The sequence below is a fragment of the Aptenodytes patagonicus genome, chromosome 1 (assembly GCF_965638725.1).
Source record: "Aptenodytes patagonicus chromosome 1, bAptPat1.pri.cur, whole genome shotgun sequence".
NCBI lineage: Eukaryota > Metazoa > Chordata > Aves > Sphenisciformes > Spheniscidae > Aptenodytes > Aptenodytes patagonicus.
Window position 1 is genome coordinate 121,973,531 of NC_134949.1, and position 16,381 is coordinate 121,989,911.

General features: G+C 36.1%; 1 protein-coding gene across 12 annotated transcripts in view; it reads right to left on the reverse strand.

Annotated features, from left to right (window-relative positions):
* The window catches only part of SYNJ1 (synaptojanin 1), a 68,508-nt gene that overhangs the window by 26,000 nt on the left and 26,127 nt on the right, over positions 1-16,381 (reverse strand). For 7 of the 12 annotated variants that reach the window (XM_076353064.1, XM_076353055.1, XM_076353046.1 and 4 more), the window contains exons 11-19: positions 15,970-16,122; positions 12,677-12,842; positions 10,906-10,929; positions 6,388-6,579; positions 6,163-6,247; positions 4,741-4,881; positions 4,166-4,358; positions 2,682-2,840; positions 293-449 (exon numbers count right to left, since the gene is read on the reverse strand). In XM_076353064.1, coding sequence (XP_076209179.1) covers positions 293-449; positions 2,682-2,840; positions 4,166-4,358; positions 4,741-4,881; positions 6,163-6,247; positions 6,388-6,579; positions 10,906-10,929; positions 12,677-12,842; positions 15,970-16,122 — 1,270 coding nt within the window. The remainder of the gene's footprint in view (positions 1-292; positions 450-2,681; positions 2,841-4,165; positions 4,359-4,740; positions 4,882-6,162; positions 6,248-6,387; positions 6,580-10,905; positions 10,930-12,676; positions 12,843-15,969; positions 16,123-16,381) is intronic. The other 5 variants (XM_076353121.1, XM_076353076.1, XM_076353142.1 and 2 more) reach the window with 2 other exon arrangements.

The window sequence follows — 16,381 nt, forward strand, 5'->3', positions numbered from 1 at the left end:
TTTAAAAAATAAGCTATTTGTAAAAAGAGAAAAAAGAAAGTAAACCAAAACCAAGTGTTCTACAGAAGAAAACAGAAGTTCCTTTTGAACTACTGAAATATCAGTAACTGGTATCTGATTCTTGATCCTCCTGTTCAGCGTCACTGTATTTACTGCAGATGCTATTTAAGCTTTCTGTCTCATACAAAGTCAGGGATAGAAGCTCAGAATCACTGGCACTGTGAATGTCACTAAATGGATTCTGTAAGCCAGTTAAAATAATATTTTAAACAATTTAAGGAAGCACTCAAACCTGATCGGTCAAAAGGCCATTTTCTTCTTCTCCAAAGAATACGATCTGTCCATGCTGGCGTGCGACATTTTTCACTGGTATCATAGTCATCAGAAAACAGATCATATTTGTATGTAGGAGCAAAATTTATTTTCCCTTCCAAAAATCCCCTAAAAATCTGTAAGAAACAAAGCAGTTATGTGTCATGCCAGAAGACAGAAACAGATGGGAAACAGCTTGAAACTAATCAGAATTCTCTTTTCTAACAGTGAAAACCTGTATACACATCTCAAAAAAAAAAAAAAAAAAAAGTCATTTGATAATATGAATCCTTCTCCAAATTTTATCTGCTGAAAACATTCTACATTTGCCACTAAGACTAAATAGTGACCCAGACAGATCATCATTAAACAGAAGCATGTCAACATTTATATCTTTAAACCCAGGCTCATGAGCAATCTGCTGTTCCTCCAACGTCGTTCAGAACTTGAGGTCATCCAGAACACAGATGCTGTCCACAGCACTTCAAGTAGTTGGTTAGTTGCTCACGCATCAGCAAAAGTTGGGAATTAAGGTTTATATTTTATGTACCTATCTTCTATGTACCTATCTGAACATGCAAAGCATTCCCCCAAATTGACACAAGATGCCCCACCAATAAACAGGAGTTAAGGAGAAAAAAAAAAAAAAAGAAAGGAAAAAAAAAAGAGTCCTTAATACATTCAATATGAACTGAAAGATTAGAGAGACAGTATCACCATTTCTTCTCAAGCAAATAGGAAAGCAGAATAAAAAGAGATATTATGTGAAATTATCTGCCAAGAGTACACATGGTATTTACAGATACAGAGTCAATTGAAAGGAATCAAAAAAATCTGTTAGGTACTTTGCAACATAAACAGATACAGCCAGCTGACGCAAGACCCTAGAAGGCCAGGAGATTTGCTCACTCCTTAAGTGTTTAAACTAGACATAAGCTAAAACCCTTTAGTTAACTTAACCAGCTCCAGTCTTGAGTTTAATCTTGTACAGGCAGTTTTATTTCACATCAGAGGTCTGTAAAATATAAATCTAACTCAGATCTTATAGTCAAGTCTGCATCAAATGACAGGTTAGCCTGCTTTCCTTGTTGGAAATATAAATTGAAATCCAGTCAATTTAAAAATCAATGTCCGAAGGTCAATGTCAGAATGTCAGAAGATCTGCAACTTCTGAGACAATTTATTAATTTCTTTGCTTTTGGCAATTATTTCTTAACCTACTTTTACAAAGAAAATTGCTAAGTAAATGCCTTTCCTGAACAGCAGATACACCGGTTAACAGCCACATGCAACAACCGTGGAGCTACCCTCGCTAGCCAGCTGATAACCCCTGCTGCCCAGCCAGCCACTTCCAAATAATGGAATATTACCCCAAAGGTGCAATACTACCCCTTCTTCTTCCCAGCCAGGAGACTATTTTGAGTCTTTTTCATATTCTGGTAGTTTCCATAGCTTTATAACTGCTGGACGTGTCCCCAAGACCTCTACACCTCTCTTTTGTTTTGGTCGAATTAACAATCACGCTGTCTGCCCATTTGAACGTACACCTCTTTCTCTAGGAACTGGGCTATAAAAAAAAAAATTAAAAATTATCAAGTGTTTTTGCTCCTGTTCTGGTGCACAAGACACCAGCACAAATGGAAGAGAACTCTTAATTCAGAAAAAACACTGCTTATGATCAAAGTGCTGGCAAGCAGACAAAACAACGGAGGATTGTCTCTCATTTTACCAACTACAGTATTCCCACATAAAGCTGGAAAGAAAGAATACAGAGTTTCACACAAAATTTGATTCATTATAAATATTCCTTTAATTGCTACGTGCTGCCTCCCAGGAAACCCTAAAAATATAAAATCTGAAGCTTTCTTCAGACTTTGTTATTCCACGCTCTTTTTCTTTGTAAGTAAAAAGGTTTCCGTTTGGACTATTCCTTTTTCCAACAGAATGACAGTAACAGCATTAGACCTATTACTGCAGCAATTTAAAGTAAACAGTAACATTACCAAAAGAACTTCTATAAATATTTTTTTAAATATTGCACCTGATAAAAAGAAAAATATTCTAATTAGTAAACTCCAACACAAAGTTCTAAAAAGATGACAGTTTCCTTTTTGTTCAGGAGAGAAAGAAAAACCTCACTCCTACACTAGCTACAGCTAGCCACTGTATTTGTACCACTGCCTCTTCAGGTCAGTTACTATGAATAAGTTACTAAATGTTGCTATGTCCCACACTTCCATACCACTACCTGGACAAAAGTGATAAGTAAAACATGCTGAGGATATAGATTTACAGAAGCACCACAGAAAAGTGCTAAAGCCAAAAAGAAAAATAAGGTATTCTTAAGTATGTTAACATTTTTAAGATACCTGTCCGGAATTTTTCTGATTGATAAGTTGGTCTCCTGCTATAAGGGGATCCCAGTTCTGTTGTCGTATTAGGTCCTTAACCTCCTCATTTGGAATATCTATTCGATAATTAAAGTCACCACACCAAAAGATATAGTCATGGGAAAAGAGCATCCTTCCCTGTAAAACAGAAGCACATAATGAAGTTTAAAACAACCAAGTGACAAATATACTACTTCCAGGTGCAGAAGTTCAGTTTTTAACTATAAAATATGCGTAATTTCTAGCTGATGAGGACAACTGAAATACATGTTAGTATTTAGGGTTCATACGGTTAGAACAACATAGCCAACTGTATGGTATTCACACATATAGAGTATGAAAGAAGAAGTAACACTTCTTATGTAGTTTGCATTTCTAAAGAAACATGAATCATCTGAATTGGATTCTAAAATTCTTCATCTTTCTACTCTTGTTTTAGAAGTCTGCTCTAAGATGATGACTGCTACCTGTGTCACAAAGAGGTTACAAAGGAGAACAAAACACTACCCTGGGACCTTGTGGCACAATATCCTGACAGAATGCAAATCGAGGGCTTTATTATTCAGATTTAATTGAAGACTTTTCAGTTACATACAATTTTCATGGCTAGGGAGAGACAGAAGGGCTCTGTTAGTTTAAACAAAGCCTAGGGTTTAAAGTGAGAACTTTTACTTCCCTCTTTGTTTTGATTTTTCCATTGCCCTTAAGTAAATCAAAGCAGATTCACTGGCAGATTAAAACAGCGGCATTTAGGAAACTATGGTTTCTGACATCCGTAAGAATACAGTACTTTCAAGAAAAACTGAAACATGACCATGGGGACAAATCTAGAAATTAAAAAACCCTGTAAGATAAGATGTCAGACTCCTGCACAGTGCCACAGAAACTAGCAACGGACAGTCTGACTACAAAATTTAAGACAGCTTTAAGTCTCAAGGAAGCATTTTGTTACACTGATAAAATCATCAAGTATTTACTTGGTGTTTGATAATCCTTTATAAGAATATGGTACAGAACTGTACAATCTAACTTGACGAAAATGAGTAACCAAGAAGTTAAAATGAGTTATCAAAAATCATTCTTGTGTACTGAAAATAGTGCTGTTTCCCATGGATTTGTTTTTTTCATAGTTGATCAACTCCGGTGCCTACAAAAGTTCATGCATGTCAGGAATCTATAAGGTCTCCTTCCTATGCTAAATCTTTGATGCCTAATGCAAGTGAATTCATGCTTCATCATCTCTATCAGTCATTGCACTGGAAAGGTCTATTCCTTCTGCAATCATCTATTTTAATAAAAATTGTGGGAACTTAACGATCTCCGAGATCTCTAACCCGAGAAAATTTGATTTCCACAGGAATCTGGGGAGCAGAAAAAAAATAAATAGAGCTTCTGGATGACACTGCTGGAGCTCAAAGGGTTTAACTTCTCATTCGTTACGGAATTTGAACACTGTTGCTTACCATTGGAAAACCGAGCTTGCGAGCTATTTCTACGAAGTCTTCATTTCTCTCTTTAACTTGTGATTGCCCTGCAGCAAAATGACTGCAGACAAAGCAAAGACTGGATGTATGAAACAACATCCGAATTGCTACTGCACCTTTATTACCAGTGGCTCCTCCCATGCCAGTCTTTACAGTGTCAACAGCAACATCCCTAAAAGAGTTAAACAACTATTAAACCTTCAGATACAATGGCACAGAAGTTAACAGCTTTAAGTATGTCTGAGTATGACATTATGTTGGTAAGAGAACATTTTCACATTGTTCTTTCACAGCAGTAAGGCCACTGGGCTGTTTTAAAAAAATGCCAAGAGCTATTGAGCAGGTAACAATATAACACTTCAGCTTTTCAAGATTTCTTGGCAACTGATGAGGCATTTAAAAACTAAGATAAAAGAATTTAAGGAACTAGCTCCCCAGAAGGTGGAACAACTCTTTTAGGGCCCCATACGTGTCTTAGTACACTTGTACGTTAGCTTGCAATCCAAAGCAAACTGAAGGTGACCCAACTTGGGCACAGCTGTGTGTTCACTGACCTGATAAAAGGAGCATGCTGGGGCCTGATGAACACAAAAAGGCAGACGCCCACCAACTGCTCAGAAGCCAGCAGCACATACTTGTAATCCCTTGATATAGTCTTCTGCAGTTCAGCAGCCCAAAGCTTCTGATTGGTTGTGCTAGCAGTGAGATTAAAAATGCCGGTTTTAAAATAAATCAAATTAAGCAGGTATCTAAACTGTTGATCTAGTTCAATAAACTTCATACAATAACCTTAACTAAACCTTGGGGTAGTAAACCAAAGCCAAGTTGTGAATGGTGCTCAAATGCCTCCTAGCAGAGACACAGGCTATAGACTGCCATGACATCATCATTTCAAATTCAGCCTCATAAAATGCTGCCTCACTTTTCTCAACGCCACAGACAATGTTAGGGGCCAGGGCTATCTTTCCTGCATTTCTGAGGCTAGACTAGAGGAGCAAAACCTAAGAATTTTTCTAGGGAGTTACTTCCTAGCCTAGAGCTCAGTCAATATTGGAAAACAGAGACGTCTGTGGTCTTAGATCAAGAAGAAACTTCCCTGGAGACCTAACAGACTATGGTTTTCAGAGCAAGCATTGGATATAAATGAAAAATATCAGACCTGGAAACAGCGTTAACCAGACATAGTGCGAAATTAGGGGATGACAAACCGCCACTTTGTCCTCAAGACAAAAGCCTGTGCAAAGGCTAATAGTTGCTAAAGTAGATGCTTTTTCCAATGAGTTAAAGCTTGCTAAACACCAGAAAACATGCAAAACAGGCAGACAAAACAATGGACAAAGTGAATACGATCCTAGGACTACACATAAAGACTTCGTCACTGGCATCGCCTACCACTGGTAAAAGTATATTTTCGTAACCCACTCCACTAGGGGTGAAAAATGCAAACTCCATGATAATATATACATGTAATACATGGAATGACAGTGAAAACTGACAGTATGGAAGGAAGCCTTGCTTTATACAGATCAAAATCTGATGCAAGACACTATGTAAAGGCATACCAACAATACATGCTTTTGGAAGGAATTTCACAGGACTCGCTGTTCCCAGCAGTAGGAAGGCACAGAGACTGCAGAACGCTACGAGCATTGGAGGTAAATTCCTTCAAAGTGTTAAATGAAGGAAAAAGTTGAGGGGCTGCTGAAGGTGCAATCCGAAATATGGTCAAGTACTGACTGTTTGGATCCTTGAGATTACATTATACGTGATCTAAGTGATCACAGCTTTGCTAGGGAAAGCTGAGATGAAGTCTGCAATCCTGGCACAGAAACTGGCAGAAAGAACTGGAATACAGTCAGAAATTAATCCAGACTAATCCCAACCATTACAAAACTGGAGAAAAAAAATTAAGTAACATTTTACTCAAAAAATGTGATTACCAACTAAACTAGTACTGTATAGATTATATCACCTACCTGGCATTCACAATGTTTCCTGCATTTAACTCCACCATTTCTTCAAATCCAATGGCAAATATGTCTACAGGCTTGCTTTTGCGATCTGCATTTAAATAATAAAAAAGCTATTTGTCACTTATAATTAACTTAAGAACCAAGACCTCATATATCTATTTTAATGTTTATGATCAAATTGTGAAAATCAGAGTTTTCAAGAAAAAATTGACAGAATACAAATCCTACCTTGGAATTCATGAATACCAGCTAACTTTGGTGCATCTAGAAGCCAGTCGGTGAGGGTCTGATTTCTAAAGGCAATACTTCGAAACTGCTTCCCCCCGTTGACATTCCATGTACCGACGCAGACTCTAATTTTTTTCGGTTTTGCATACTTATAAAAGTTTTCACACATACTCTTTAGCACTTTTACAGATGCTGCAAAAACATTTGAAAAAACGTTATTTTTATATAGCACGTTTCTTCAGAAAACTTGGCAATGAGATCTTTCCCTTAAAAAAATGGCAACAAATCCATGCACTGACATATAGAAAGTTAAACTGTGAAAGCAAGATGAATGCAGCTTTTCACAAGGGAAAGTACATTTGCAGACATATTACTTGTCTGGGTAGGATAGTGACTGAATGAAAGACAGTAGTAATTTGTTCAAAGTAATAGATATGTAAATAATACATAAAAGAAACATAATGTCTATGTTTTATAAATATCTGTCATTCTTTCACCCTATCTGTGATTCTCTATGGAAACCATTATTTTTCATACATGCCAACACAGGTATCTACCTCATTTTCAGATTACATTTATGAAATTCAATCTCCATTTCAAAACCAACTTACAGATATGTTAATTTCTAGAAGTGTAAAAATGACTGATATACTACATTTACTAAAATAGATAAGGCACATTATTTTATCATGTTAGAGTATGTCTATTTAAGCCACAAATATGAATTATTTTTTAGGTCAGTTGAATTCCTAAAATTCTGCTTTAATGAGGAAAGTAGGCTAGGATTCAAAACAATTAAACTCATTTCTCTGTCACACCAGCCTTTCTCTGTGCCTTGTTTCTATCTGCCAGATGGGAGAGTAACGACCCATCTGCAAAGGGCACTGTGAAAAACAAACAAACAAACAAGATTATTCAATGGTCAGACACTAGAGTTACAGAGATTTTAAAAGTCCCTTCATAAATCAGCTGCATAATATACTCACATAGATATATTTCCTAATGCAAACGAACAGATCTGAATATTTTTTAAAATTATGCTCCTTTTTTTCTTTAATCGCAGTGGAATAAAAATTGCATCAGGTATAAACAGTATTGTTTGCATTGTACTTTACCTAAGTGATATTAATTTACCTATTTTGAGTACTCGCATGGCTATGAGACTCTGAGAATCGTATAAGCAATATTAGATGGAATTCTTCCCTTCACTGTGTGCTGTCTTGCAAAACGGTCAGCTACTGGGCACAATATTTTCATTCAAATCCCCAAAATAGGACGATTAGTGAGCTGCTGTTGTCTTTTTAGTTATTCTTTTTAAGTTTACCACCTTTGAATTTGCTACAGAATCTTGGCTACACAATTAAAACAAAAATCAGGGATCCTCTAGCCCTCATGATTTTGAAACAAACTGGAAACAATAGAAGAAAATAATATATTGTATTTGCTGTTTGTGAACTCTTTCACTGCTAAACAAATCATATATCCATGTATGGGCTAATCACATATAAAAGACAATGAACTGACTGGTGTCTCTTTGGGGTACTACAAGCAGATCATGCTTGGGATCATGCTCTCCTTTTCATAACCCAGGTAAATGAAGTCAAGAAAACAGCAAGAAGCCAACAGAATACTTTACACTTTCAGGGGAGAGCCAAATACTGAGTCTACTTCTGAATGTATCTACACACTACATAACAGTCAAGTCAAGAAGTCCACCAAATGCCAGAAAAGCCTCCGAGGGTCAAGGACAGAAGCTACCCAAGCACCTGACCCATCCAAGAAATGTTGTAGCCACGATACGTACAAGTACCCAAATCATCCAAAGGATTAGCTGAACCCGAGGAACCCAAAATAGCATCACAGACAGCCTTGAAGATCTGCACAGATTAGTCTTCATAGTACTCTGAGCAAGTTCAAAAGCAGAGTTTGGACTTTTATTCTCGCCACTTCAGTTCCTTCTTTTTCTTTTGCAAATTTAGCAATTTTCTGCTTAATTTTAAATAGTTGCTCCAAATAATTCATACTTACTACCAAGCAGCTTTTAAGAAAAGCTGCAAAATTGAATTATTGCTATTTAACTCCTGATATTGTCATGAACGCCTAATGTGAAAAATCTTACCAGGATAGCATCTAACTTTAGAAGTGCACTGACAACATGTTTATTACAAACATGAAATTCATACTTTTAAACTAGCAAACTAGCAAATTGTAGAATGACTCTTTTTCTAAATTAGAATAAATAAATAAAGAAAAAAAAAGATTAAATTTTCATCTGTTTTCCAAAACACTCAGTGAGCCAAGTGTTTTTCAGAGCTCCTGAGCCTCCCACATACATTATTTTTCTACACATTTCTAGCTATTTATCTTTTCAACAAAATTGTGTCTCACTCTACAATGTTAAAAATCCAATCAATTACATTTTCTGTTATTTTGCAGCAAAATACTTTAACTGCTGTTCATACTAAGCAGGCAGACATTTGGAAATCAGGTCTACAAAGGGATAGTAACTTAAAATTCTTGGTGGGATATTCTGTGCAACTGAACCTGATTGAACTATTTTACTACAACATCCAAATTACTGTAGATATGTTTCAATATATGCAATTTGTATCCAGATGAAACCCACAGTGAAATGTTACATCAGGAAGTTAAAAAATAGTTGACATATATGACTCTTCATGAGTTGTAAGCTAGGCTGACATAGTCTACGTGGTAACACCATAAATTACAACGTGACTCTTTATTCCAATAAACAGTTTTTAACACTGACAAAATGCCAGTGTATCAGTTAATTTCAGGTGTATGTTACCTGTGACTCAGATTTCATTATTTAAGTACTCAGTAAGACTTAAGTAGATACAGTAAAACACTAATAGAAAAAGCAAAGCTGAGACAAATGTAAAGGGAAAAAACATTTAAAGCTCAAAAATACAGATTATGGTTGAAGTGGTTTTCCAAGGGGGGGGGGGGGGGGAAAGAAGCTTTAAACACTTCAGATGTATTTGAACAACAACCTAGCCAACAACAAATCCTCATGCTTTCTTCCAAGGATCCTCCCCTGTCAATCTTTAGTACCCGGGGTTAATGGCTACTACCCGAGCACACAGGTTGAGGGGATACTGTGCACAACTTCGCTATTCCCTTAAAATGGGAGACTTGTCTGAATTATTATTAAGAGCTTCCTTGCTCCTTTCCCTCCTCCTCTCCCTTTGTCTTCCCAGGTATTAAGAAAGTACTTTCTTCCTCTCACCCAGAAACTAGGCATCTGATCTGGTTTCACTGAACCTACTTCCAAGAGGTAGCACAAGCAACCCTATGAAGGCAATAGCTCAGAAACAGCCATTTAAATTTTCTCAACACTTAGTAAAATCTGAACAGTCAAGCATTAGGAATATTTTGTTTTAAATAATAGTTTCTGGGAACAAGGAGATGATGAAGCATTGCACAGCTGACAAGTACTCGCAGCTCTCCCTTAAAAATATGGAATAGGTAGGTATATATCACATCTCCCCAAATGGAGCAGCTTCATGTAAACAGCTTAAGTTACAACAAAAAGGAGAATTCCCACTATGAATTAGAGAATTTTGAAAACAAAGTTCAAAGGCATTATGTTGCTTCTGTTGCTAACTTAAAACGATAATACCTAAGAGTTTTCAGAAGCTTCTTAAATTGAAGAGATCTTTCATGTCATTTTCGTCTATCTGGCTCATCCCTACACATTCTTATTATTACATATCACTTCTTCGTGTTCACAGTATTGCTGAATCCTCCGAAGCCAACCTCCCATATTTTAAGCCCAACATCACAGACATTGGTCAAGATATGACTGCAACGTCTCTAAGTAGAAGATTAGGAGTTAACTGTAAAGTTCCCTCTTCAGGCCTCGTCTTCACCGAGAGATTTACCTAAATAGATGCTCTAATACTTCCATTTTGTGACACGTGCAGAGGTAACTGTATCTCAGTGGTTTTGACTGTACTTTTGCTCCACAAAACACAAGTGTCAGCATATTATTTCAGAGCATTCCAGTACAACGTTAACCTTTGCTGGGAGATATTACAAAATCAGTCCATCTCATGCAAGAACACAAGCAGGTAGAGCCTTCTAACGGCAAATACGATGAAGTTACAAATTGTACTGAAGAATTTTACCTCTTATCCTAAACAAAACATTTAGACAAAACAAAAATACAGAAGCTCCCAAACCAGATAAAAAAGCAAATTCCTCTACAGCTAGAATAAAGCATTTGCAAAAATAAAACCCAAAGAATTGGTTGCCTCTTTTCATAACTCACACCCAAGCACAACTGCAACATTTTTCACCCCTTATATTTTCACTTTTCTTGTATTAAAGAGCTTTTCTTGGATTAAGGGATTTTGGGGCACAGGAATGCCAGATCCAAACACTACTAGGAAAATGTGAGCCCACAACCAAATATTATGCAAATAGGCACAAGAAAAAAGCCAGAGAAGAACAATAGCTGCTCAGATATTTACAGCTTAATTTACTATACTATACCTGATTGTAATGATTGCTCTGAAACTACGGATGCAGTAAGAAGGAAACAAGACAAAAATTAGTCAAATAAGTAATTGGGTTTTTTTAAATTTTCCAGCAATATGTGAGAGAACATGCTGTAATATACAATTTATTACACATAACCATTTGCATCAGTTAAAGCACACCTTTTATGCTGCAAAATCTAAAAAGTTCCACAACGGTATTAACAAATTCTCTTTTCTTGCTTTATTAATAATGGATTTACATATGATGAAGTATCTCTCTAGTTAATTCACTACCTAGCAGGCAACGCAAAGCCATTATGTTCAGTGAAGAGGGATTAACGTTCCTCAGCTGACAGGAGCTGCAAATATTGAAAGGACAGCTTGCATTCACAGAGAAAGTGAGAAGAAACAAAAATGACTTTCAACTAATTTTGAGGTGAGGCCAATTTAGCAGGTTTCAGATACAGGAAAAGTTACAATAATATGAAACCTTGTGGTAAAGAAATGAGAGGAAAACAGTCTTTCAGGTTCCACATAGGAAATATATAAATACCCAAAGGTGAAGACTACAATTGGACAAGAATTTTTTTCTTGTGCTACAGATTTGCACTGAAGCTTTGACACATTTTTTCCCATTCTAGGTTGAGAAGTGTCCAGGAGAAAGGGAGGAAGGAAAAAAAAAAAAAAAGGAAAAATTAAGAATGTTATTAATCCCTAAAAATGGCAATAACCCACCATTTAGGACACTCTTATCTGGGATCTTGGAAAGAAGTCTCAAATTTAAGTTCCTTCTTTCCCCAAGAATTAGCTCCTCTATTTTTTATATCCCAGGAGAGTACTCTAAACACAGCCCTACACTTGGCCCACTTACTATTTCCCTGCCCATCAGACCTACAGAACGATGGGACATGACCATAGTCCTGGGGGCCATGTAGGCTACACCTCTGTTTGGGGATGCAGGATGCTGCGGTTTGAGCTCCCTGTTCTGGTTAGGTGAACCACCTTCCTGTAACCAGACCACCCAACTCCCACACGGCTACTCTGCCTAAATAGAGTTTCTTACTGAAATCTCTCCGATTTTGATGTAGAATTTCACCCACAGCCTGACAAGCTTTTGTGGTGCATGCGTTCCTGTGAAAGACTTCTTCTCACAAAAAAACATTTTGTGATGGAAAGTCATTCATCAGGAATTTTCTGATAGCTCGTTAGCTTAAATTTTCTTCCATTACCAAACCCCCTTTTGTTCCTCAGTACCTTAGAAACCAAAATGAAGATAAATACCAGCATTCTTAAGCTTGAGAGAAGAATAAATGCTTTCTATCTATTTTAACACCATGGTGAGAATTTCTTCACTGACATGACAGATCAAATTAAGGAAGACATTTAGCAAACAATAAAAAACCCCTAATATTTTAATAAATCAGGATTTTTTTTTTTCCCAAATTCAGCACCTAATTATCATGATTAACACTTGCTATAAATGGGTTTGAAGAACTGAACAAAACATATCTAACATGCATCTACAGTAAAGTTCTGACAAATATGCTCCACAAATATTTACCTATTACACCCCCAGACGACAACAAAATATAAACAGTAAAGAAATTACTGCAGCATGTTAGTTTGGTAATATTAGTAAAGCAGAAGTAACTTTCATCTTTTAATAAGCCAACAGAACATAAAATAGCATTTATACTTTCCAATATTGCTTTGAAAACAGACTCCATACAGCTTTCTTACACCAAATAGTTATCAGACAGATTAAAATCCTGAAAGACACATACCGCGTAAACTGCTGGTGGTTAAGAGAGCCCGTGCTTTATCTGCTAAATCACTATTTAGGGTATTTCCCAATAACAAAACATCAATGGCCTCCTGCTTGGAGCTATCAAAAAAGTTATTTTGAATCGTTCTGGTCACAGAACGAGCACCATCCTTCAGCTTTCCAGCCTGTTAGGGAGGAACACGTATAAAATATTTTATGTTGGACACTGCTCACAACAACATCGGCAATATTCAGTAACACATTTGTAAACTGCATTAATGATTTTAAAATCTAAGGCAATTTCCTTCTTTAAGTGTTAAATAAAGTCTTCTGAGCCTACTGTACTATGTGTGCTTCCCCCCCCCCAAATGCTAAACAACACAGGAATACCTTCAAGGCATATCTAACAACCAGATTATTCCAGTTCAAATTATTTAAATTAAACAAAATACTGCAGGGAGGAGAATAATTTCTTTTCCTTAACCCTTGGTCTTCAAAAATTAAATTGATATAGTGCCATGTTTAGACCATGATACAGGATTTTGGGCTTTTCCCCAAATAGTGAGAGATGAGCAAGCACTTGAGTCCAAATGTCATGATACATGAAGATGTATGTATATGCACATATGAGCATATTAGTTCAGAATTCACATTCTGAAATATCCGTGTTAAAAAAAGAGATAGCTTCAACTCACTAAGACCCCTTAACTTTTTAAAATAACATGCAAGTCTCATGCAGTATCCCAGAAGGAACATATACACTGATCTATAGCTACATACGTACAAAGACACTGTCGTTGCACACACAGCACACAAGTGGCACGACTGAACAGTGCTCCGGAAGAACAGTGTCCAACTACCTGAACTAAACAAGAATCTCCAAGAGATGTACTGCTACTACAGATATTCCCTGTGGGTCAGACACCTAGAGGATAATGTAATCAACATGTCATGCAGTCTCATACTTGATTCAAAAACCAGCAGTGTTAATCTGTGTACACAGCACTGACAATGACAGGCACAAAGACATTTTCTTGATTACATGGTTTATTGTGTCTTATGCACGTAAGTGTATTTTGCCTGTGAGGTGTGTGTAAACACATGCTATTGCATGTATATGAAATATAGACCATAATCCATCAGGGATGCTGCATGGTATTATATTATTGTAAAAAATGCTCCAAGTTCACAGCTTGCATTGTTCATGAAGGTCTCTTAAATGCATAAGAAAAAAAGACAAAAGCTTAAGAAAAGTACAAAACTAACCCATCATTTATTTCTATGAATTGTACTAGACAACAAGAAAGAAACTACTCTTTTGTCAAGGATAAGTAGTAGTAAATTGGCACCATGACTTTTGGAAGACAATGTGGATGAGGTGTTGGGGAGCATACTATCACAACAGGATTTTAATAGGATGCTGCTCCCTTTCTGTCAGACAATGTATAACTTATGACATGATCCAAAAACCACACTCACCATTCACATATCAGGCAATTAATTGAAAGGAACCCAGAGAAAGCAAAAGAAAGAGTAGGTAAGGAGTTAGATGTAACGAGTATAGTAATACTTTAAAAAGGACTGTTTTTCAGTATAGAAATGTATATTAACACATTCAAGGTTAAAATATTTCTCCCCCTATCCTAAATCTCCGTATTTTTACTTCTAAGTACTCTTGGACTTTGAAGAATCAAACTGCCGAGCGAGAAATGGAAGAATTTCAATCGTCAAACTTTATATTTGAGAAATGAGAATACAACTAACAACTTAAAAACTACATTTTAAAATATATTATCAGAGTACTCAAGAAGATATTGAGTAGTGACCTGGTCAGGTTTCACTGAAACAATGGCAAGTATTGTATGGCTTTGCAAGTATTAAAGATCCTCTTCGAATAGATGGACTTCTGTCAGGGACGCTGTGTTTGATTTATGAGATGTGATACTCGTTAAGAGTTGTACCAGGGCAGGGATCCTGTGTTATTACAAAGACAGCAGAGTAAACATACTCTGTGTTTTAAACATTAAAAATGGAAGTGTAAATACAGTAAACACATTTTACAAAGTAAAAAATTTAAGCAGCCAAATGAATGGCAGAAAACTATTAATTTAGGAAAAGAAACAAGTAAGGTTGAACGAGAAAGTCAGGAGAAGGGGAGACACCCCATTAAAATACTTACTGCAGTTTTCCTGACGGTCTGGGTGACATTTTTATAAGAAAATAAAACTAAACATCTTTAACCAAATTCCACTCTATACTAAAATACAAGCAATTCCCAAATGAAAACGTCTTGTATGCACCAATTAAGGGTAGAATAAGCAACAAGTCTATTTCACTTATTTTCTTTTTATGTAGCTTACTGCAATGCCTTGTACACGTGCAGAGAAGGACCCTGATATGGTTTGAATGAACAAGTGATGGACAAACAAAACAGTCGACTATGAGTACATAGTATATAATATGGAATGAGAAGCAGCGCATTCTTGAATAAAAAGAACAGTATGAAAAGAAATCCTTGAAGGAACTAAGGGCAAAAATTGCTACGGTTCAACATTTGTTTCTCTTGACAGGTATCACGTGATAAGAGAGAGAATTATGGAAACAAAAAAAGCAACATTTCTAGAAGAAAAATAAAAGACAGCATTAGAAAATCTGAACAACTCAGGCATCAACAAAGACAAAACAAGTTGAACAGAAACAGAACACTACACTGTCATGTAGTACGGAATTGTTATCACAACATTAAAAAGCAAGGTAGAAACAGAATTTGGGTTTTTTTCAGTAATTGCAAAACTAAAAAGAAATAGCTGGAGGAACATGCAAGCAAAAACCACCCAGCTGCAACCTGTTTAATTTTAACACTGTTAATAAACACTAAAAGCACAAACAACAACATCCAGTGAAACACATTTTAAAAGAAAGGAGATATAATGAATGAAACTGAAACAATAGGAGGCAGAGGTACAGAGAGAAAAATGAAAATATTCAAAGAAACTAAAGCTGATTTGAAAATACATTCTTCTGAACTATGATCTAAAGAAATAAAAGTTTTGAGCCTCATCCTTTCCTACAGAATGGTGTTACCTGAGAGGCATGGGCATGGCTGAGAAAGGATGTACTGAAACAAGATCTGGTTATCAACATAACCAACCTTTTCATGTTAATTTTTTTTTGGTTGGTTGGTTGGGGTTTTTTAGGATTACAACAAAAGCACATTTTAAAAAAGAAAATCTCATAGTTGTTATATTAATGACAGAATTTTTTAAAACCCATACCAAATACTGCTAAAATTTTTAACAAAATGTACTTTACCTTAGCTTTTCCTTCAAGGGCTCCAGTTCCAGCATAAATTTTACTGACAGAATCACCATTCACAGACCACATGGATCGGAAAACTTCCTGAAAGCGAGTAACTAACTGCGGCTTCTCAGCTAATCCTAATACCTCCAGTTGTTTTGTTAGCATCTGCAACAGTTGAAGACAACATTTGTAAAAGAAAAATCTTTAAATGTATTTATTAAAAGGTACGTCATATTTTTGCAGCATATATGCACATAAAAAAAATCTTGGGTTTATATGTATCATTCTGAACAAACTGACACCATGTCATGTTTGAAAGGCTGCATCGCACATGTAACTTTAGCACCAGCACTTCATTTTCTTTTAAAGATAGGTAGTAATATAGGAAAAGAATTACATAGTTGATTTGTAAATATTTTCATCT